The following is a 24644-nucleotide window of genomic DNA, read 5'->3' as shown; positions in this document are numbered from 1 at the left end:
ATTTGTGATGACGTCATCAAGGAGTTGTAGAAAGTACGAGAGAGAAATAAAAAGCATGGTGACTGCTATCCAGAGTCCGGTGAATCATTCAGAGTGAATTTAAAGGAGAAACACTACAAATGGCGACGAGGATGGGATCCTGCTTGTGGTGAACACGGAAAGAAATTTTCAAGATAGAACGATCCCAGGAGAAATATAAGTGAGTGAAATGGCGCTAAATTTACCCACGGTCGCTCCCTTTGATGTGCTCAGCGACTCAGCTAACGTCGGCGTTTGCTGGCAGAAATGGCTAAGTAGTTTTGAACTCTATTTAGCTGCATCAGGAGTCCGTGAGGATGCACGGAAAAGAGCTTTACTGCTTCACCTGTCAGGAGCGGAAGTTCAAGACATCTTTTTTACTCTGGATGATGCTGGGAATGAGGACAGCTATGAAGCTGCAGTTAACAAGTTGAATGCCTATTTCACACCACAAAAGAATATTCCTTACGAGAGGCATGTGTTCAGGCAAGCAGAGCAGTCACAAGGAGAGTCAATGGACACTTGTGAACAGATTAAAAAAGCTGGCAGCAACTTGTGAATTCGGAGACAACAGAGATGATTTCATGCGTGCTCAAGTAATTGACAAGTGCACATCAAACACCTTACGCAGAAGGTTGTTACGTGAGAAAGATTTAAAACTCGCAGGACTATTAGAAATTGCAAGAGCTATGGAAACAGCAGATCAACAGGCTGCAAGAATGGAAAAACTAACAGTAAATGCAGTGGAGAGGAAAAGTTACAAAAAAGCAGACCAAATGAGTAAACCCAAAATGACCACCACTCAAAGGCAGGAAGTTGGTGAACACAGAATGAAATGTTTCAGGTGTGGAAGATCAGGGCACTTAAGTCGAGAGTGCTATATAACAAAAAAAAGTGTAACAACTGTGGAAAAGAAGGACATCTGCAAAAATGTGTAAAACAAAGATGACACATAAAGTTAACAGAGTTGTCACCACTGAAACTCAGAGAGAACACAGTGATAGTGAAGATGATCATGTGTTTACAATCAAAGACTGTGACGCAGAAGGAACCTTGACAGTATTAATAAATGAACAACCAGTAAAGATGCTGATAGATTCTGGAGCTTCATGTAATATTGTCACAGAATGCATTTTTCAACTGTTAAAATCGAAAAGCAATATTGAGCTACAGAACCCAGTCAAGAAAGTTTATCCTTTTGGATCAAAGAAAGCGCTCCATGTTCAAGGTGTTTTTTCTGCTACAGTCAGAGCTAATGAGATGTCAGAAGCCGTCACTGCACTAATCCAAGTTGTGCAAGAAGCACAAATTTGTATGTTAGGCAGACAAACTGCTACGAAGTTGGGACTTCTACACATCGGGCCATTTGAACAGGTGAACTCAGTTCAGCAAAAAGATGTTGCAATTTTCACTTCTGAGCTTGAGCACAAGTACAAAGACTGTTTTCAGGGTTTGGGAAAGCTCAAAGACTTCCAACTGAAACTGCATATAGATAAAAGTGTGCAGCCAGTTGCTCAGCCTGTTCGAAGAGTTCCTTTTAGCTTAAGGAAGCAAGTGGAGGTAAAGCTAAAACAACTTGAAGATGCTGATGTGATCGAGAGAGTAAATGGACCGACCCCGTGGGTCTCACCTTTAGTTGTTGTGCATGGAAAGAAGGAGCCCAGACTTTGTGTGGATATGTGCAGGGCAAATGAGGCCATAATACGGGAAAGACACCTAATCCCCATTATAGAGGAAATCTTGGAGAATATGACAGGAGCCACCATGTTTTCTAAGTTAGACCTGAAATGGGGATATCATCTGTCGTGGGTCCCGTCAGGAAATAATTGGGCAGAGGCGCCAAGGTGAAAGTATTCTTGTTTTAATTACAAGAACAGAGAACACCACTTGCTCCACAAAGGCTGACCAACATAGACTTCCTCTCAGACTCTCCAACTTCTCCTCTCCATTCCAGTTCCAGTCCCCCTGCAAAAGAGTGCAGACGCTTTTTTCCCTGCTCCTGCTGCTTCCTGCTTTATTTGCTTTTTAATCATTTAATTAATAATTTTTAATCATTTTACTTCTTCCACACATCCTGGAATATCAGACTGGTCATCCTTTTTTGTGACTTCTACCTATACAAATCAATATTTTTGACAAGCCAGCGACATGTCCGGAAGAGGAAGAAAAACAAACTCCCACTGTGAACGCTGTCGGATCTACCAACAAGAAATAAAAGAGCTACAAACACGGATATTTACTTTGGAAACTGAAAATGGACTTCACAAGACCCTTCCAGTAACATCGGGTGGTAAGAAGCCTGCTTTTACCACAAACGAGAAGAATAACAGTGACATAGACTTGAGTGATGTTGTGTCCTTTCCAAAACTTTGTGCGGAGGAACTCTGTGTTAAGCCAAAGCGTAAAGATGACAGAACATCCGAAATAAAGCTCACAAACAGATTTTTACCCCTAACACAATGTGATATTGAAGAACACAGTGAAATTGGACCACAGAGAAGGAGTCATAATGTTGGAAACAAAGCACAGGCAGAAAGAAAATCTGTGCCAAACGTCAAGGTCAGAGATACGCTGCTGCTTGGAGATGGCGCTATCAGTGGAGTCAGCCACAGAAGAATGCAAACTTTATGTTGCCCAAGTTCTACTGTTCCAGTGATTACAGGACTCTTATCTAAAGTCTTGTACCAAGGAGTTAAACGAATAATCATCCATGTAGGTGCTGTCGATATCAGAAAAGAACAGTCCGAACGTTTGAAAAAAGACTTCATCAAGTTATTTGAAGAGATTGACAAAGTAGAGGTTGAAGCATTCATCAGCGGACCTCTTCCTAACATCGATGGGGTGTCACTCAAGTTCAGCCGTCTGTTTCAGCTGAACAATTGGCTCTCCAGAGAGTGTGCTTCCAGAGGATTGCATTACATTGAGAACTTCAATACATTCTGGAAGCGAAAGGACCTTTTCATGGGAAGAGGCCCACACCTGAACAGAGGTGGAGCAAGAGAGTTAGTGAAGAACCTCCTCCACGCTCTGGGGCATAGAGGCCAAGGCCCTGAAAAGGCAGTAAGGAAGGACCGAGCCAGTGTCCCAGGAACCACAGCACAACGGCAACAACAACTACCTCCACCAACACCGGTCAATGACTTGGATCCGGCAGCACCAGCACCACAACCACCTCCACCTAAGGACTCAGCTCCACCAGCATTACAGCAACCACCTCCATCTAAGGACTCACCTGCACCAGCACCACAACAACTACCGCCAGCTAAGGACCCAGCTGCAGAACCACAACAACAACCACCAGATTTGGCCCCAGAAATTCCACCATCTGACCAGCTGTGGGCGCCCCCTGCTACGTCTACTCCCAGTGAAGACTCACTTTCCTTTTCGTCCCCCCCACTTTCACCCATGGCCCTACCTAGCCATTTTGATAGCCTCATCAAGTCAGGAATTAAGATGGCTCCCCTAACACCTGTGAGCCTCACACCACACAGGAGCTCTCCTACCCCTCCAGCGCCCCCTCCTCATCCTTCACCCAAAGTCCCTCCAACACGGCCTTCATCCAAACCCCCTCCAACACGCCCCCTCCGTCGTTCACCCAAATCCCATCCAGCTCCCACTCCTCCCGGTCCATCACCCAAACTACCCTCAACTGAACCTCTCCTGCGCGCCTCTAGACGTGCTATTCCCCGGAGCTAGGATGAAACGGGCCCCCAGTGTCCTAGGAAAGGTTATGTCAAACTGGGGCCCTGTGATGAACAGCTTCCTTCTGGTGCTATACCTGTAGTTGCATCACGTAGAATGCAAAAAAGGGCAGTTAGACTGTCCAATCAAAGAAATCTAGTTCACATCCCTTGCAAGAAGGTTTTGACCAGTCCCAAGGAAACTAATCTCAAACTTGCTGCACTCAATGTCAGATCTTTATGCAACAAATCATTTTTAATCAATAATCTTATCTCTTCTTTTAATCTTGATTTTATGTTTTTAACTGAAACATGGCTTGACAAAAACACAGGAAACATAGTTCTAGTCGAATCAACTCCCCCCAACTACAAACATGAATCGGAAATACGAGAAAATAAAAAGGGTGGAGGCGTTTCTGCACTGTTTAGAGATAATATTGCAACCCGCAGACTATCATTTGGTGTGTTTTCATCATTTGAGTATGTGTCCTTTAAGATTGAGTTAAAACAAACTCCTGCCTTACTCTGCATAGTTATGTACAAACCTCCTCAGCACAGCCAAAGTTTTATTGATGATTTCACTGAAATGCTCTCAGTTGTGTGCACAGACTTTGATGGTCTAGTCATTACAGGTGATTTTAATGTTCATGTTGATAATGTCAATGACAGAAATGCAAAAGAGCTCAATGCTGTCCTTGAAACCTTTGGTCTAATTCAGCATGTGAGTTGCCCCACCCACAGCAGAGGGCACACTCTGGACCTGCTCATCACAAGGGGGGTTACTATTTACAATGTCAGTGTGGTTGATGTCGCCCTCTCTGATCATTTCTGTGTATTCTTTGACCTGTCTGTTGCTCCCAAACCACCGCCTGGCCCTGCAGTTGTCCAAAGGAGACAAATAAATGAGAGCACTAGGGCACAGTTTGTAGAAATGATAAACCCTGAAAACGTCTCTGGTGCCAATGTTGATGAAATGCTGAATTCTGTTACTTCTAGCATCTTGAATGTTCTGGATGCCATTGCCCCTATGAAAGTTCAATTGAGAAAACATAGACAGAAAGCTCCCTGGAGGAATGATGATCTAGTCAGGGCACAGAAACAACAGTGCCGCAGAGCCGAGCGAAAGTGGCGCAAGTCAAAACTCCAGGTTCATTATGGAATATATAAGGCGGAGTTGTACGCTTATAACCAGATCTTATGCAGAACAAGGGAAAGGTACTTCTCTGAAATAATTGGAAGTTGCAGCAGCAACTCTCGTATCCTGTTCACAACAGTTAACAGATTAACTAACCCTCCAACCCAGCTACCAATAGAATTGGTTTGTACACCTAAATGTAATGAGTTTGCTGTATTTTTCAATGACAAGGTTCAGGGCATTAAAAAAGCCATCAACTCCACAACACATATAACTATCGAACGGCCACCTACTCACTCTAAGCTGACTCACTTTATACCTGTCACTGACCAAACTGTCCAAGAGACCATCACCCGTCTGAGCTCGTCTACATGCTGCCTTGATGTGTTACCCACTAGATTTCTAAAGTCTGTCTTGAACAGTGTGTTGCCATTAATTACTCAAATAGTTAACATGTCTCTTCAATCTGGAATATTTCCAGAGGCCTTAAAAACTGCAGTCATTAAACCCCTCCTGAAAAAGAGCGGTCTTGATCCCACTGTACTGAATAATTACAGACCTATCTCTAATCTGCCATTTTTAGGAAAAGTCCTTGAAAAAGTTGTCTACCAACAGCTCACTGACTTTCTCTTATTAAACAATTCGTTTGATGTTTTCCAGTCAGGTTTTAGACCCCATCATAGCACAGAAACTGCTCTTATCAAGGTAACCAATGACATCCGCCTGAACACTGATGATGGAAAAGTCTCTGTCTTAATCCTGCTAGACCTGAGCGCTGCCTTTGATACTGTTGACCATGGGATCCTTTTGCACAGACTCCAAGACTGGGTTGGCATCTCTGGATCTGCCCTAAGTTGGCTCAAGTCTTATCTAAAAGACAGGAAATATTTTGTTGAAATTGGGAGTTGTGTCTCAGACTACATGGGCTTGAATTGTGGTGTGCCCCAGGGATCGATCCTGGGACCCCTTCTGTTCAACCTCTACATGCTGCCACTAGGGTAGTTAATACGCAGTAATAACATATCTTATCACAACTATGCAGATGATACTCAGATCTATGTGTCACTGACAACAGGTGAATATGGGCCGGTGGATTCTCTCAACCACTGCCTCCAACAGATCAGCGCGTGGATGCAGAACAACTTTCTCCAGCTAAACTCAGACAAGACCGAAGTTATTGTTTTTGGCCCACAGAAACAAAGAGAAATTGTCAGCAGCTACCTTCATTCTCTGTCTCTCAAACCCTCAAATCAAGTCAGAAATCTATGGGTAATCATGGACTCTGACCTGAACTTTAACAGCCATATCAAGTCAGTAACATCAGCGGCATTTTACCACCTGAAAAACATTGCCAAAATCAAAAACATAATCTCAAAGCGAGACCTGGAGATACTTATCCATGCATTTGTCTCCAGTAGGTTAGACTACTGTAACGGCCTGCTCACCGGCCTGTCCAAACGAGCTGTAAAACAGCTTCAGTACATCCAGAATGCTGCTGCTCGAGTCCTGACCAAAACCAGGAAGTATGATCACATTGGTCCTGTGCTCAGGTCTTTGCACTGGCTCCCTGTACCTCAAAGAATAGACTTCAAAGCAGCTCTGCTTGTGTACAAGTCTCTCCATGGCCACGCACCAAAGTACATCTCTGACATGTTAGTGCCATATGAACCATCTCGTACTCTGAGGACCTCAGGGACCGGCCTCCTGTTGATTCCCAGAGTCAGAACTAAACGAGGGGAATCAGCGTTTCAATATTCTGCAGCTAAAATCTGGAACAGCCTCCCTGAAGGCGTAAGACAGGCCTCTTCTGTGTTCATGTTCAAATCTAGACTTAAAACATTTCTGTTTAGCCGTGTATATGACTGAAAGGTCCTATCTACACCTTTCTTTCCTTCCTTTCTTTTTAAATCTTTTTTTTTTTTTTTTTTCTTCCTTTTCTTTTAAAGTAAATTTTATGTTGATTATTTCTATGATGTATTGTGATTTTAATGCACTTTTCTGTTTTGTGAAGCACCTTGAATTACTTTGTGTACGAATTGTGCTATACAAATAAACTTGCCTTGCCTTGCCTCATACTCCCACACCTGACACCTGTAACAGGTTCCCTTTTAAAAGGACAAGCCCCTCCTCCTGGGCGTTGCTCTCTATTAGTCCAAAGAAAGAGGGAGAGTTTTAGGTTGTTCAAAAACAGAAATAAACATACAGAAATAAACAGGTTCATACAAAGAAACATTCTGTGTTCTTTAGAGAGATTCCAAGAATCATAAATAAAAATAAATACAAACAATGAAAGATGCGTCACATGACCCGGTGCAGCGATGACCGCTTCCGGGTTACTTCCGGGTAAACAACTGACGCTCATGATGGCGTCGAGGATGCTTCGTGTGAATGTATGCGCAAGGATTATGAATCGGCAACCCAGCGTGCACTCAGGGCTACCTGCAGGGGGATAGGGACGGAATGAAAAAGGTAAGTTTATGTAAATGACGTGGTTACGAATCCGTGTGTATGTCAATCCGCACGTGGGTGTGTGTGCGTCTGCCGCGGCAGCTGACGGTTCTACACCGTCACCTCATCAAATAGAGCTGGAACCAGAATCCAGGTCTATAAGCACTTTTGTCACACACACAGGGCTATGGCGCTATAAAAGACTGATGTTTGGCATTTCATCTGCACCTGAGATATACCAACACATCATTGGACATTTACTCCAAGGCATTCCTGGAGTACTGCAGCGACTCAAAGAGAATCACCTGACAGTCAACAGAAAGAAATGTCAATTTCGAATGATACAGCTGGAATTCAAGGGTCACGTCTTATCCAAAAACGGAATTGGAGCAGCCCAGTCAAAGATTGAAGCTGTAGAAAACACACGACGACCAACAAATGCTGCAGAAGTTAGAAGTTTCTTAGGACTTGTGAACTATTGTGGCATATTCATTCCTGATCTAGCAACAACCTCAGAGCCACTGAGAAAACTCATAAGGCAATCTTACAAGTGGACATGGGGTTCAGAGCAGGAAAGTGCATTTGTTGAGTTAAAGAGGCAGTTGGCCAGTTCTCATGTAATGGCATATTTCAGACAAGAGGCAGAAACACATGTGATTGTTGGATTAGGAGCAATTTTGAGTCAACAACAAAGAGATGGAACTTACAGACCTGTTTATTATGCAAGTCGAGCTTTGTCTGATGTGGAGCGACGCTACGCCCAAACTGAAAAAGAAGCTCTGGTGTGGGCATGTGAGAAATTTCACCTGTTTCTATACTGAAAGGACTTTGTCTTGGTCACGGACCACAAACCCCTGGAAACCATTTACTCACCAAAATCAGAACCACCAGCGAGGATTGAAAGATGGGCTCTGCGGCTGCAACCCCTACAGTTTTAAAGTTCTGTATAAACAAGGACCACAGAATTGTGCTGATTCATTGTCACGGCTAACAGTCAACCAGCCTGTGCAAGGTGGAACTATGGAGGATCATGTAGACTGGGTAACTCACCATGCAGTGCCGCACGCTTTCACTCCACAACAAATGGAGGATTTGTCAGCAGCCGACCCCACGTTTAATATTGTGTGCAGCTGTATAGAAACTGGTGACTGGAAGAAATGTGACCCAGCCTACCAAACTGTTAAAACTGAACTGTGCACGGTTGGCAAAATAGTGATGAGAGGTTCTCGAATTGTGATTCCTTTAGCAGCACGACAGATGCATGACATAACTTGACAGGAACATAAAGGAAGTTTTCAAAAGCAAGAATTTTTTCACCCACCCGCGGCCTGTCTTCTAGCGGGGGGCTGCAAAGTTTAAACGTGCAGTGCATTGATTGATAAGATGTCCAGATATGCCACAATAAAAGCACGCACCTTCGGCCCGACGTCTCTGTCGCTCCTCGGAGCTTGGAGTGCCCGATCTGCATGGGTTCCTCAGGTGAACTGCTGGAATGTTTAGAGGTGGGTGCAGATGAAGAGTGCTGTGCTGTACCTTGGGCAGACCGCACAGGGCTTTTACGGGGATGAGAAGTCTTTTCATGATGTCGTTGCTTCAGGCGAGTGTCCGAGCGTAGGGCAGCGGTGACGAGTTCCTCAAACGTGTGAGTTTCTGGTTGCATACATAGATGGTCCTTGATGTTATCATTCAGGGATTGGTAGAACACTCCCCGTAACGCGGGATCGGTCCACCCTGCTTCTACCGCCAGGATCCTGAAATCTATGACATGATCACTGACTGATCGGTTATGTTGTTTAAGGGTTAACAGCTTACGTGTGGCTACCTCCTGCTTTTTAGGTTGATCGAACACCAGCTGAAACTCCCGTATGAAGTGTTCAAAGGTCAGATGAGATTTAGGAACGCCTGAGCCCACTGCAGAGCTTTGTCACGAAGGGAATTAATAACCAAGGTGATTTTGCTAAGGTCAGACTGGTAATACCTTGGAGCTTGTTGGAAAAGTAAACGACACTGAAGTAGGAAGCCACCACATGCCTCGACGTCGCCGAAGAATGGCTCAGGTTGGAGACGGAAGTTTTCCGGACTCCGAGAGGAAGCGGAAGTGATGACGTTACTAGGGGCCGGAAGTGTAGCCGTAGCTGCAGGGCTAGCTATTTGACCAGACAAATCCATTAAAGTTTGTGTTAAACCATCCAGACGTCGAAAAAGTTCCTGCTGGGCGGACGCTATTTGAGTCAGCGTGTCGGCTTGACGCCCCAGTGCGATACCTTGTTGGCTGACGGCGAAGCGGAGTCCTTCTGGGTCAGCTGGGTCCGGAGTATGGCCAGTTCGTTCTGTCATGATTTTCTACACTAGGCGGACCCAGACGCTGGAACCCAGAATGAGGACAGGTATGTGGCAGGTAAGAAGGATTTATTATTTCTCCAAGGATGGCACTGAAAGTTGGCGAGGGATGATCCAGATTAGTGAAGGCTGTGGCACGGCTGGAGGTACTAACGCGGCAGTCCTCCGGTTCTTCCAGACAGCAGGGAGAGGGGTCCACACTGACGTCACTCGTGAGCAGAATTCCTGGGACAAGGAGACGAGATTAGAGCCAAAACTAAGTAACAGACTAGATTTACTTGAGCTAGACAAGACCAGGCTAGTCACCGTAATGGGCAACGAAGTGGCGTTGATTTGTGGCGTTGGGTCTCCTTTTAAGCAGCAGAGGGTGATGAGTGGAGTGACGACAGCTGGTGATAATCAGGAGCAGAGTGGACCCAGGCTGGAGGGGGAGGAGTCTGACAGAGGCACCATGACACATTTTTTATAAAAGCGATTAAAACTACAATAATTCTAACAGTACAATCAAACTTAAATATGGTACGTCTCCAAGATTTCAGGTGAGTAGGGGTGTACGCCAAGGCTGTCCAGTGAGCCCTTATTTATTCCTGCTAGCATCATAGTATCAGGAGTCCTACTTAAAATACGAATTTATCCCAACGGGAGACTCCTATGCACCATTCAGCATTGTGGTGAGTCGGATTTTCCATGGACTTATTTTGAAGGCATGTTTTTAATTTTCTAATAATAGCGACCAGAGAGTGTTGCGGGCAGAGAGGACGTTGCTCACGTCATAATTCGTGTTTATTGTTATGTTTAGAAAATACCACAGTTTTCATGCAAGTCATATTACTTTGTTGTATTGTAGTGTCCGACACGTGCACGTTTGGTCTGCTGTCGGAGTTCCGCAGGATGCAGCCAGGGGTTACTCTCTGAGCTGGCAGCCAAGGGAATTATGGGAATCAATCCCCTTTGCCTGCTTTGGTCAAGATAAGGTTAAGCACGGGTGTTTCTTTTTGCCTATGTGTCCTTTCATCTGTCAATTATGTTGTTTTACCCTTAGTTATTTCTTCCTGTTGTGTTTACTTCATTTTAGCACCATGAGTGTGGGAGGGGGAGAGGATGATGACACCTAGGCGATGTACAATGTTTAGCGTGTCATGTGTCTCTGCCTTTATTGTAGCATTGCTGCAGTGTGTGTCCACCATATATAAAATACCGGTCCGTGAGAATTTTGACAGGCATCAAACTGGTCCCTGGCGCAATAAAGGTTGGGGACTGCTGATTTACAGCACAAAAGCTAGACAAGGAAAGTCTGATGTTTGGATAAGCTTCTCAATTATTTTTATTTTACATGCAAGCCAGTGAAACGAAACAAACAACCCCATGAATCTCTTCAAAAATATCAATACAAATATGTGGTTTTTTTTCCTGCTGGACTGGAGAAGACAAAAAATCAATGCATCTCTATTATTGTACGTGAATAAATTCTCAGAGTTTTGCGGGAGCGGGCGGGAAACCTTATTAATCCTTACAGACAACCGTCAGTACCTGGACATCGTACTCCCAGAGCACCCTCCACAGGAAACCACAGGGGATGCAGTCAAAGCTTTCCCACAATGCACAAAACACATATTCACTGGATGAGCAAACTCCCCTGAACCCTCCAGCACCCTATAGAGAGTTTAGAAGCTGGTCCACTGCTCCACGACCAGGACGGATCTGAGGTTCGACTATCGCAGATTTGTTTACATTAGTTTGACTTACAAAGATTTTTATAACTTTATTTTTGGCAGTGGCTGACCCTTAAAATGACAGTAAGTTGGATAAAATAAAGAAATGTAAAAGAATAATCTGTGAAGAAAAAAGAAAGATTTAGAAGACTTTACCTGATATAGTGGCTTTGTCACAAAGCTGGTGGGACCCTGACATTGAGAATTGATTTCAGGTGTCCCAGAACCAATTGTTAGCAAAATGCTTGTCATAGACTCAGTAAAGGATGCACAGCAAAATCTGCAGTGTTGATTTGTGTTGAATTTTCCAGTGTTAAATATTTCGAGTTGATAAGTGTTGATCTTAGTGTTGTTTTGAGCACATCCAGTGTTAAAACAGAATTTGGGGCGGAGCTTTGTGCTGCAACGGCTGACGGAGTTATTTCAAAGTCTGTTGGCGGTTTTTTCTCGGAGAGCGGAGGAGGAAAGTCGTCTGCGACATTCATTTCAAAAGGGTAAGAACAAAAATATAAATTTCTTCACTTTTATAAACATAAAGCATGCTTGTAATGCGATAGATATTAGTTAGCTTCGATGTATATATTGCTCTTAATGTTAAGTAACGCGCTATTTTTCTTTAGCTAGTTTTTCAGTGTTATCATCATGGCGACCCACTCCAATGAAAATCGCCTTTTCTTGAGTATTTTTAACATATTTTTGTTACATTTTTCTGATGATATTGGAAATTGAATAATGTAATATGTAAAACTGTGTTTTTAGTATTTCTTTTTGTAATTGTAGCAGACAAAAATGCGCCGTTCGGAAAAAAAAAAAAACTCAAATGTGACGCAGTTACTAAAATGGGCGACCCGGTCTCTCCGCTCTGCCCCCCTCATGCGTCTAATAGATCCATGAACGTCTTTGTCTCGTCTGCGCTGGAATCTGGATCTAAACTGTACGCACAAGGTAGTGTTGGTTGGTAGTGTCACCGTTTTCCAGCTCAAAGTAATCTGAAAACCGCCAATCTCTTCTATGTCCCCGGGGTGGGGGCGCTGCGTACGCTGACACAAGCACACACACGCACACCCCACACACAGTTCTGCTCCCGGACTTTCATTCATTTTCTTAACCCAATTTTGGACAGGCGGGGCGGGGCGGCAAACCCCCAACAAAAGGTTGTATGACAGAGCCCGGGTCCGTTAAGCGCCGTCTCTGCCTGTTGCGTCTCCAGGTTAAAAAGGATAGCGGCACTCCAGCGGCCATACAGCCTAACTTAGTCCGGTACCGTATTTTCATGAGAAAAAAACCCCGCTGAACCGACCCTAAAACCGCCAAAAACGCCCCCAACATAGTTAAAAGACAACTGAGCGCTGTCACAACAAGGATCCGAAATATAGTAGTAGTGGGACTTTATAAATCTAATGTTATAACTATGGTACAAGGTTGGACTCAATTACAGGTGTGAATAAATCAAAAGCACATTTTTAAATCGAAAGTGATTTGAGCATTAATAAGAAAAGTAACTTCTGCTGCGCGCCATAATTATCTAAAGATGGGGGAGGAGGAGGAGAATGGACATTCATTGGAGGCTTGACAGGGGCGCGAGACAAAAAAATACACAGTAATTTTATGACCCTTTTGCTACTTATTTATTATAAAATACTTAAATGTCACAGGATGGGTGAGATTCTGTGTGTGCATGTGCGTCAGTTAAATAGAAAATCACTCCAGACACGTTTTTGATCAAGTAATAGTTGTTTTATGAAAGAAAGCTAGAAAAAGTTGATTTTGCATATTACACATTTTTAAAAGTATTACTGATATGAATTCTGTTCATTAGAACAAAAATGTTTATCTATGCTTCAACTTGTCTAAGAGCAAATTAATTCTGTGAAACTAAAGTACTGTTTTTCCTTAACAGTTTCTGTTAACTGCCACTATGCTGCTAAAGGTCAAATATGAAAGTACCAAAAAATACATCCGATTACAGTCAGGATTTACCTATGCAGATGTCATCTGTGAAGGTGAGCAGGCATTCTGTATAATTAAATATTTACATCATTTGGTCTTTGCTAAAATGCAAGGAAGCTGGGAATATTTGATCAAATTTAATGACATTTTTTTATTACTGCAGATGTTATTACTTTTTTTCTTTCTTTCGCTCATGCCAATTTTTTTCTTCCAGTAAAAAACAAGTTTGGACTTCCGGGTGGAACTGAGCTTCACATTTTTGACGACTCTGACACAGCAGTGGAGGAAGATGTTCTTCTTGAACTTATAGAAAGCAAACCTGACCTGTGTCTGACTGTTTGTGACAGCATATCAGACAGTAAGTTTCAGTAACTTTTTGAATGATTTCACATAACTTATCATTAGCTCTTGTACAAATTTTTGCATTTTTTTCCCTTTCTCTCCCTTAGAACATTCATGTCCATCCACCCTCCCTGAAGAACAGTCAGTCACTTTAAGTGTGACTGACTTCTTTAGAGAGCTAGGAATTCCCACTGTCAGAGATGGAACAAGCTGCGAGGTCTTAAGTAAATCAACCACTGAGATTTCTGAGTCAGATGCTGCAAAAGAGGTATACAATTTGAAGTTAAAAAATATATTTTTAAAAATATTTGGATCTCTAATTAAAAAAAGAAACATGACAATGTTAAATGTAAGGCCATTTGTGCTATGTAGCCTTTGGTTATAGTGTATGGAGCCAAGTCTTATTAAATGTTCAGAATAGTCTCAATGTAAGCTTATTTCATTTTTAATCAATTTTTATGTGTATGTGGGTAGATGGTTGAAAATGCCTTGCATGCGAAGCCAGGAGGTGAGGATGTTCTAGATGAGTACAAGTCAGAAAATTCACTAAAGCATGGGACCCGAAGGAAGCTTGTCAACATATTGGTTAGCCATATGACTGAGTTACATGGGTTAGTGTTTTTTCTGTTATTTTCACTGTTGTCACACAGTTATCTTCTGGTAGTTTTACAGAAAAATGCCATTTTTTGTTGCTCTATTTTATTTTTTTAGATTCACAAGACAAAAGTGATGTTTGGTAGAACTGGTTGTAGTTTAAGTTAACTTGATTTCTTCATTTTATGTTGTTTTATTTTTCTTTTGAATTTTGAAGGAGGATTCCATCTCACAAACAGAAAGAGAAGTATGCCCTTGGAATCATAACACTTTTTCCTTCACTGAGGGACCCCTTTTCTCCAAAGGGCTATGTAAGTTTATTTAAAATTAGACAAACAAGAAGACAGCATTTGTCTGCAGCTGTGTTTTGAAATGTTTGTTATTCTTAAATTATTTAATAGGAACATTTTTATGATGCACAAAAGGGCACTGGATATTTAGCATGGCGCCTCAAGACCATATCCAGAAAGAAGTATCAGAGGCCGGTCAAAGTAGCTAAAGATCTTGAAGCCCATGGACCAAACCGCAAAAGATCAGCAGATGGAGTGCCTCAGCAACTTACTGGAGATGCCTGCAAAGAGGCAATATCATTTCTTCTCCATTGTAATGACGACACAAGTGTTATGGAAAAGATGAAGAAGACCTTTAAACACCGCCAGGAACTGATCCATGACCCACAAAGAACAGAAGAAGTCTTCAAAGTCTTTCCACGTTTTTTAGATGTCAAAGGACTTGTAAGCGTTTGTAATGATCTTGACCTTTTTCAAATATTGGTAGATTTTGACAGCTCACTGTAAAGTATTCATTCATATAATACATTTTCCCTTTTATGTAATTAACAGCTTAACCAAGACTTTGTGCTGGTGTTTGGAGCTGAAACTGCCTCGAGGATGCTTGAAAAGTGGGACACGACATTTAAGCAAAAGATCATTGAGGAGGCCAAACACCTGACACGGACAAATGAATTGTTTCAACTTTTGAAAGCTGCTGAAAACTTAACAGAGAATGATGAGACCAGTAAGCATTACATTGTCTATAAATATGATAGTTTACACTGTATTATCTCTGTGTTCAGAGTGGATAATAATAATTTCTTCCCAAATTCTCTGTTATTTTTTTATATTTTGATAGACTGGGACAGTGATATGGCTTCACTGCTGCTCCTTCTTCATCTGTTGCCACCCACAGCAGGACGAAAGAGGATTAAAATAAGCCCCACTGATGCTGTACCTAAAATGGTGCACTTTCATAAGGTATGGGTTTTACAATATTTACAAACTGGGAGTGAAAAAAAATCACAGGTAGGTCATGCACAAATGTGTTCATATTTTTTATTTTAAGTTGTGCAAAATATTAATTTGTGTACACTTTTGTGTTTCAGCATACATTTCTAATTGACAGTTATCTAACCAAATTCTGCATCCCCTAACAAACACTAGCTAACTTTATGTCTTCCTCCACTGTATCCATAAACGTCCTCTTTGGTCTTTTTCAAGATGTCTGAGCTATCTCAGTCTGGCCTGAATTCTCTAAATTGGAGATAATGTTTGCACCCAAGAAGTAACACTCATATCCTAAAATATCTATTTATTTTGAAATCTTTATCAATGTTTTCTTTTTCAGTCATGTTGCAGCATTGGTGAACACCTGCAAAAACGTGAAGGCAAGCAACCCTACATCCTTGCCATTGGCCAAACCCAGAACCAAATTGAGACCTTCTACATCATTGTGGACAAACAGCTCATTCCCTGCCAAGCCACTAGTTCACTGGGCGCGTTTGATGAACTCTTTAAATCCCACTATGTTTTCAACTTGTCCTATGAGGAATCCCTGGTCCAGCTCTACACTTTTGTTCAAACAACAATCTTTAACATTGATGTCACAACAACAGATGAGTCTCCGAGAGTTCGTGAGTTGCGTGCTAAACTGCTCAACTAGCTTAAAATATGTTTAAGTGTTTAATTTGTCAGGCTGTTCATGTGACCTGTAAGTCTTTGACAATCCATTTAAGACTTGACCATAGTTTTTATCCAAGCACCAGGTTTAAGTTGCTTTGTGCACAAGGTTGTTGTAGGCGTCAGTTTTCAACTTATTCTGGTTTCAAAAAGCATTTGGAAACTGTTCACAGGGACAAGTTACAGAGTGGTAATTCAGCAAACTTAGAACCATTTGAGGCCCCTTCTTTCAATGACACAACAGAAGTAAATTCGGCAGATGAAACTCTGAGGTCAGAGGCTGGATGTTCTGAGAATAGTGGATCAAGTCCTCAAAAGGAGAATGTTAAAAGTATCTGCACTTCAATTATAGCTAAACTCCAAGGAAGTGGAATGGCAAACAGTGTTGTTTCAACTATAATTAGTGATATGCAAGAACTTACAACTGAAATGCAGTCTCAAATCAAAGTTGAAGTTTTGTCTGCTTTGCCTCCAGACAACCCAATAAGACCTTCACTAGAAAAAACCTTTGACAAATTTGAAAATCCCTTTTTGAGCTTTAACACAGAAACAAAAAGAGTAAAATACTTCAAGAACAAATGGGGGATAGTTGAGCCTGTAGAAATAATGTTAGGTGTTCGATTTGACAATCGTAAAAATAAACAAACAGGCACTTACGATCAAGTTCCAGTTAAAGATACATTTGTTTACATTCCGATTTTAGAAACAATTAAATTTATATGCCGAAATTCTGAAATATGTAAACTTCTCAAACATCATCACTTCTCAAAAACTAATGTACTTGAAGACTTTTGCGATGGAAGTTATTTTAAAGCACACCCACTTTTCTCAGAAAAGCCAAATTCTCTACAAATTCTGTTGTATTATGATGATTTCGAAACAGCTAACCCACTTGGTTCAAAACGCACTGTTCATAAAGTTGGTGCCCTCTATTTTGTCCTTAGAAATTTGCCAGCCAAGTTTAATTCTGCTCTCATGAACATTCATTTGGTTGCACTGTTTCACACAGATGATGTTAAGAAATATGGCTTTGATCCTATTCTGCAGCCTCTGATCAATGATATCAAAATATTGGAACACGAAGGCCTTTACCTTCCATTCTCCACAGAAAAAGTCCATGGAACCATCTGTCAGATAACTGGGGACAACCTAGGAATGCACACAATTCTGGGTTTTACAGAGTCTTTTAATGGGCATTATTTTTGTCGTTTGTGCTTGATTGAAAAAGATGATGCCCAGAGAATTTACAATGAGGACGATTTCCAGGTAACTCTGCGTGAAAGAAATGTTTTTGAAATGCATTGCAAACAATTACAGTCGGAGCCACAAAAGTCATCTGTTTTTGGCTTAAAGCAAAATTCACCACTGAATAGTCTGCTTTACTTTCATGTTTCAAACAATTTCTCATTTGACATAATGCATGACATTCTTGAAGGGGTGGCTCAATATGAGATAAAGTTATTGTTGGAATATCTGTCAGAAAATTTTTTGTCAAAATTTGAGCTACTGTCCAGAATTTATGCTTTTGACTACGGGTACCTGGAACGCAAAAATCGCCCTACCAGGCTTACTTTGGACAGTTGTGGCAACAGTGTTGGACTGAATGCCATTCAGACCCTGTGTCTTGTTAGAAACATTCCCTTGGTTTTTGGGGATATTGTGCCGGAAGGAAACCAAAACTGGACATTGCTGCTTCTGTTACTCCAGATAATTAACATAGTGTTTTCAACTTCTGTTTCATTCGGTATGACTGTGCTTTTGAAATATTTAATAATTGAACATCACAGCCTGTTTAAAGTGTTGTATCCAGGTAGAAATCTTATTCCCAAACACCATTTCATGATACATTACCCAGCTTGCATAAGAAAAATTGGACCTTTGATACATATGTGGAGCATGAGATTTGAAGCAAAACACAAGATTTTCAAAAACACTCTTAAAAACTTTAAGAACATTACTAAATCCCTTGCAAAAAAACACCAGATGTCACTTGGGTATCATTGGGAGACATCACAATTAGACAGCATTGAGTATGGGCCTTTGAAGTCATTTAATCTAAAAAATGAGCCCAATGTTGACATGTTTTTAAGAGCTCTGAATTTTTCACCAGAAAAAATCTTTTCAGCTAATTGGATTAAAATATGTGGTACAGAGTACAGGCAAGGACTAATAATCTGCAGTGATATTGTTGATGAAATTCCAATGTTTGGTAGGATACAAAAGATCCTTTTATTAAACACAGAGATCTACTTCCTTGTAGACAAGCTTGTGGTGGAACATTTCAATGAGCATTTTCATGCGTACAAAGTGTTCATAAGTAATGAAAATGATTTCATTAAAGCAGACTGTCTTGCCATTCACAGGCCGTTTGACTTACAAAGTGCCTACAGTGAAGACGACAGCATTTATATTGTACCTCTGTGTTTGTTGTAATGATGGTCAAATTTACCTTGTGCGCAAAATGTTATGGTGCTTGGATGATTTGTTACTCTTAATAAAGAGTTCAAAGCTTTCTCAAATGTCATAATATTTCTTTCACATTGTAAAATATTTTTACACTTGGTGTTTTCTCAGGCGGCTGCACCTACAACCAAGCTAGGGATAGGTAGGAAAAGATGATTGTGTATCTGCTCCTACTTCTGTATAATCAAAGAAAGCCACGCTTCAACTGATCGTCAGTTGTTTGTATGTATATATTGAGATAAACATATTTACAACATTATAGGAACCAAACCTTTTATGTTTTGTATTTGACTACTTATAAAAGTAAACTTAACGTAATATAAAACTAGTCTTTTAAAGGCACTAAAGTACAGAGAAAAAAAAACTAATCATGGGAATTAACTCAGAATAAGAGTTAATTTTTGACACAATTTAGTGTGAAAAAAACACTGTTGAAGTGTAAAAAATAACACTAAGAATGTCAGTAATGTTACACTATTGCAGAGTTAAAATAGTAACACTTTATAAAGTGTAATTTTAACACTGGGCTGGTGAGGATTATATAAACACTCGCAAAGTGTTAAAATTGACACTATGGGAGTTAAATTAACACTGCTGATTTTGCTGTGTGAAATGCTACTTTTACAATCAGTACATTTCTGAAACTAAATTTATCATACTAACAAACACTTATTTTTTAATATATGTTGAAAGAAATGTATATACATCAGCATATATTCTGATCAATCCGACTTTAAATGACAAAATCCTGAATCATCATGACTTAAAACTATATATAAACTATATAAGGTTTATTATTTACATAATGCAACTTCAATAAAATGTGGAGACATTCATGATTAGATGGAAATTATCGCTTCATTTTTCTGCAGGCAGGCTCTTGAGTTCTTCCTCTTTTCATTTCATTCTTCAGTTTTGTTATCTTTCTTTTGAGCTAGCTTCTTTATGTCTGTGGGCTTGAGCTATTAATATCACACCACACAGGGAAAGGGGCTCATCCATGTGATAAAGTGACAAGATGTTCATCCGTGACAAACAGATGGCAAACTCCAGTCTTGGCGCTAACAGCTCAATTAGCAGCTAACGAGCAGACTGCCGTGTTGGGTCTCCCATCAGCCATGGCTGCACTTTCCTGTATCAGAGTCGCCTCCCTCTGAGAGAAGGCACAACACAAGAAAAGTAAAAGTAGTTATTATTTTTGCATATTGCCTCTATTCATCCTGCAAATATTTCAAAAAGTAAGAAGTAGGATTTGTATTAACGTATTTTTATGTAACTAAAAATTTTAGAGGAAAGCTATCTTACTAGCTAAAAAGGCTTGTAGAGGAAATAGAAATTTAAAGGCAGAGTCCTGCAAGGTTTTTTAAACACAAACATTACACATTAGATAGCTGTTTCTATTTGTTCAATAATCTGTCTGAAGCAGTGCGTTGTTAAGTGTGACACACACTTGTTAATAAGTTTAATTTGGGAAGACTTATCTCACAAAACGCCTCAGAGCGCCTCACCTGTCCAGGCTCTCTGGCAGCAGGTTTCTTTCTGACAAGATGGCTGACGCTCCTGGAGCTGTCGTTTGTGAAGACTGCAACTCAGATCACTGCCACCTTCTAGCCACTATTCAAAAAGGCTAAGATCTGAGCTTAAGGAGAAATACAACCTGATTGATAAAATACTCTCAGTTTCAGCCTCACAGTCAAATGATATTACATACCTTCAGCAATCAGTCATCGTGGACCAAGCCAGTCGCTCCCTGTCACAGACTCTTCCATGGTCTGGAGGAAAGCCTGCTGAAGCTCAGTCCACCGGCTCCGACAGAAATATTGTGCAGCTCCGTGGCGTGACAGACGGATTGAAACCGACCAATGAAATCCGAGGCCCAGACAACCCCAACTCTGGAGATTCTGTTCGGTTTCCAGCTGACCTCGAGCAGGAGAAGGCCGATGCGGGGCTCAGGGACCCAGCTCTCAGCTCTACACCCAAGCTGTCATAAGCGGAGGTGACACGCTGCAGTCGGAGGAGCCACGGGCCGAAAACCGATCCTTCCTGCTCGACCAGACTGGCGCTCTCCAACTGCTATGCCCCGCTGGGTGAAAATCCGGGACCCGCTGATCCGCCAACAAACCAACAGGACCCACCGGGACCGGGGTTGTGTCAGCGTCGTCCTCCTGCACTCCCATCTCCCACGGCTGGTGCCAGATGTGATCGGAGGGAGCCTCCTGCCTTTCACCCCTCGGCTACGATCAGGGTTCGGAATCGGGGAATGACGTCCACTGCGGCCTCCGGGGCCGCTTCAAATGAGCATGACCGGGCCACTGCCTCCAGGCGCGCCTCGCGGGAGCCATACCGGAGCACATTCTCTCCAGGAACTGCAGCGCCGGTCCCGTCGCCTGACGCCGCCGCTATCCCTTCGTTCTCCGCCGCAGGAGTGAAACGCCGCCGGCTGTTACGTGACGCGGTTACCTGGCGATCAGGTGAGCCCTTCCGGGGTTTGGAGAACATCTCGCCCGATCATCATCCTCTGCCAGATCTTCCTCTTAAGCTGTCTGTCAGGCATTCTGCTGCCTCACAAAACCTGGCTGTCAGGTATGGGAGCCCCGCACCGGATCCTGGATCGGCGCACCGTCCAGTTCTCATCCTCGGAGACTCTATTGTCCGGCAAGTCAGCATCAAGAGGTGCCACACACACTCCATCTCAGGGGCATCAGTAAAGGACATCCAAAATTATCTCACCAGTAAACCCCCCTCTGCCTCTACCGTCATAATCCACACAGGTGCCAATGACATTAAGTTCCAGCAGTCTGAGACTTTGAAAGCGGATTTCATCCACCTCATTCATCACATCCAGCAGTTAAATTTACATTGCATTATATCTGGACCACTACCTTCACCCCGTTACAGAGACAAAAAATTCTCCCGAATCCGTCAGCTCCATATCTGGTTAAAAAGTTACTGCCACTCCCTAAATATCCATTACATTGACAATTTCACCGCATTTTACAATAGACCAAACCTTTTCAAACCAGACGGCTTACATCCAAACCATAAAGGCCCCCCACTTCTTCTTGGGATGAACATAGATCTCACCCTCCTCTCTCCTGCACCTTCCAGCTGACGGTTCGACCAAAGCACACACATTCATATCCTTTATTCCAGTACACATCACAAGCAGAGATCACAAACGTTCACATTCAAAGTCAACCATTCCTTCTGTCAGATGTCTCCGTCCTATACACATAGCACCAAATACAGAAACAAAATTAACTGCAAAATCACTGGCTTCACCTGTCACACTGAACATGGCTGTTTTTAACATCAGATCTCTTTCAAATAAGTCTTTTATAATTAATGATCTGATTGTTGACCGTGATTTAAAATGCTTGCTTTTAACTGAAACCTGACTTGGTACTGATGCTCCAGCTATTCTAACTGAGGCCTCTCCACCTAATTTTAATTTTTTATTCTCTGTAAGGGAAGGTAAGAGAGGTGGTGGAACAGCATCAATTGCTCAACAAGGTTTAAAAACTGAAACCGTTATTTTACCTGATTATCTGTCATTTGAGCATCATTCCTTCATGTTCAGCAACCCACCTATTTTAGCAGTGACTGTCTACAGAACACCAAGTCCTCCCTCTGTTTTTTACAAGATTTTTCTGAACTTTTATCTGTCATTCTTCTGAGGCACAATAGGATTTTAATAACTGGAGATTTTAATATTCATATTGACAACACAAATGATCCTTTTGCCTCTGAGTTTTTAAATATTTTAAATAGTATAGATTTTACCCAGCATGTGTCACAGCCGACTCACAACAGAGGACACACCCTGGACTTGGTCATCACCTACAGCCTGTCTGCTGGTGTGTCCTCTGTTGTTGACTTGGCTGTGTCAGACCATTATAGTGTGTTTTTTAAGGTGACTGGTTCTATCCAGCAAGAGGCCTCAGTGAGAACTGTGACGAAGCGATATATAACTCCTGAAGTGGCAGAAAATTTTATTGACATTCTAAAACAAACTCCTGCTCAGATTTTACCCTTGTCCTGCGATTCTCTGACTGATGATTTTAATGACAGACTTAAGTTTGCCATTGATTCAGCCGCTCCAATGAAAACAAAAATCTTGAAAGAGAATGAAGTTGAAGTTCTCTGAAGAGAATTTGTAGGAGAGCAGAGAGAAAATTTAGAAAAACTAATTTAACAGTCGACTATGACTTTTTGAAGCAGACATGTAAAACTCAGGCCCGCGGGCTAATTTTGGCCCGCACTACGATTATATTTGGCCCGCGAGATGATTTCAAATATGTATTACATCTGGTCCGCCGGCCCGTTATACAGCGCACGTACCGCTAATACTACAATTCCCACAATTCTGTCCTGGCGCGCCAGACTCCGGAGCGCGAAAACGCCCCCACCTCTTGTGTTGATGCTCATTAGCAAACCTGCTACGAAGCACACGCTCAAATCCAGCCCTAAGGAAGAATGGCCAAATGAAAAATAGAAAACAGAAGCTTTCAAGACAGATGGGAGACAGACTACATGTTCATCGTGGTAAAGGACAAACCTATCTGTCTTGTATGTGGCGCCAACGTGTCTGTCTCAAAAGAATATAAGATACGACGACACTATGAAACGAGACACCATGACAAGTTGTGAAGAAACTGGATTCTCTAGAAAGGACTGTATTGTATTAGTTCGTAACCCCGTCAGTTTCTTGCACACAGAAATAATGAACGATGACTCAGAGACAGTAACTTATCTTTTTTAGGTTTATTCCGCAGAAAGACCACAGATTTGTACGCAGGGTTACAGACATATGAACATGGTGCATTCAAAGTCCGAACAAAGGAGTTCAGAAAAAGGCTTGGCATATATACTTTGCATTTGCATATTCAGAACCTCATTCGATGGATCATGGTGTGAAAAACCCACCCACAGACTGTTGCAGGCTAGATGTTCGAAGGTCAGAGCACCTAAAGTTTCAGATCTCTCTGAGGTTATCACAGACATTTGCCAGAACGCATACACCAGAACACACAAAGATGAAAAGGGAGGATGTTAAGGAATGTTTGCGAGACAATAGTCTTGGTTGTGCTCTGTCTGGAGTGTAATATAATTTTGAGATGATAATACATAGTGAATCGAGTTTAAGCCATCAATGTGATAAAAGGTAAAAGTTAGTATAATAAAATGTTAAAGTGAGTTTCTAACTATTCTGTTTCTAATCACTCCTAACACAAGTATAAGGATCTGAATGCAAATGAGAGACTAAAGAAGGTGGAAGAGATGAAAAAAAGGTCTGATGTCACGGCAAACTATGTTCCCCAAAGCAAAATCCCAAAGTGAGGCTGCAGTAAAGGCTAGTTTTATTGTGGCGCAGGAGATCACCAAATCAGCCCAGCCCTTTAATGAGGGAGAGTTTGTAAAAATGTGCATGGTCAAAATTTGTGAGGTCGGTTGCCCGGAAAAAAAACAGGCATTTATAAATGTAAGCCTGAGCAGAAATACTGTAGCCGAGCGTGCATCTGAACTTGCCACCAATCTAAAAGAACAGCTAATGAGAAAGGGAGAATATTTTGTTGCATACTCACTTGCTGTGGACAAGAGCAGCGACACCTCCGATACAGCCCAGCTGTCAAGTTTTATTCGTGGAGTGGACTAGAATCTTTGCGTTACAGGGGAACTTTTAGAACTAAAATCCATGCATGGCACAACGACAGGAAAACACGTCTTTGAGGAGGTATCCAAATGTGTCGTGAAATGAAGCTGCCTTGGGATAAGCTTGTGGGACTGACCACTGATGGAGCACCCGCAATGTGTGGTCAAAAGAGTGGGTTGGTCGGCAGGATGTGAGAGAAGATGCGGGAAAAGCAGGCAGGCGAGCTTACAGTTTACCACTGCATCATACACCAAGAGGCCTTGTGTGGCAAAGCCTTGAAAATGGATCACATTATGAACACTGTAACGCAAATAGTCAACTTCATAGAAGCAAAAGGTTTGAATCACCGTCAGT

At 41.9% G+C, this 24644-nt stretch overlaps 1 protein-coding gene across 1 annotated transcript; it reads left to right on the top strand.

Moving 5' to 3' along the window:
- Window positions 1-11709: 11709 nt before the first annotated feature.
- Window positions 11710-18707, top strand: LOC144990058 (uncharacterized). Its single transcript, XM_078942568.1, has 9 exons — window positions 11710-13336; window positions 13498-13641; window positions 13733-13893; window positions 14100-14236; window positions 14437-14530; window positions 14621-14953; window positions 15062-15236; window positions 15351-15472; window positions 15843-18707. The coding sequence occupies exons 1-9, from the start codon at window positions 13252-13254 to the stop codon at window positions 16155-16157; spliced, it is 1566 nt and encodes a 521-aa protein (XP_078798694.1). The 5' UTR covers window positions 11710-13251; the 3' UTR covers window positions 16158-18707.
- The last annotated feature ends 5937 nt before the right edge of the window (window positions 18708-24644 follow it).

The sequence above is a fragment of the Oryzias latipes genome, chromosome 24 (assembly GCF_053564925.1).
Source record: "Oryzias latipes strain Hd-rR chromosome 24, Olatipes_Hd-rR_3.1".
Taxonomy (NCBI): Eukaryota; Metazoa; Chordata; class Actinopteri; order Beloniformes; family Adrianichthyidae; genus Oryzias; species Oryzias latipes.
This window is presented reverse-complemented; position numbering and strand designations above follow the sequence as displayed.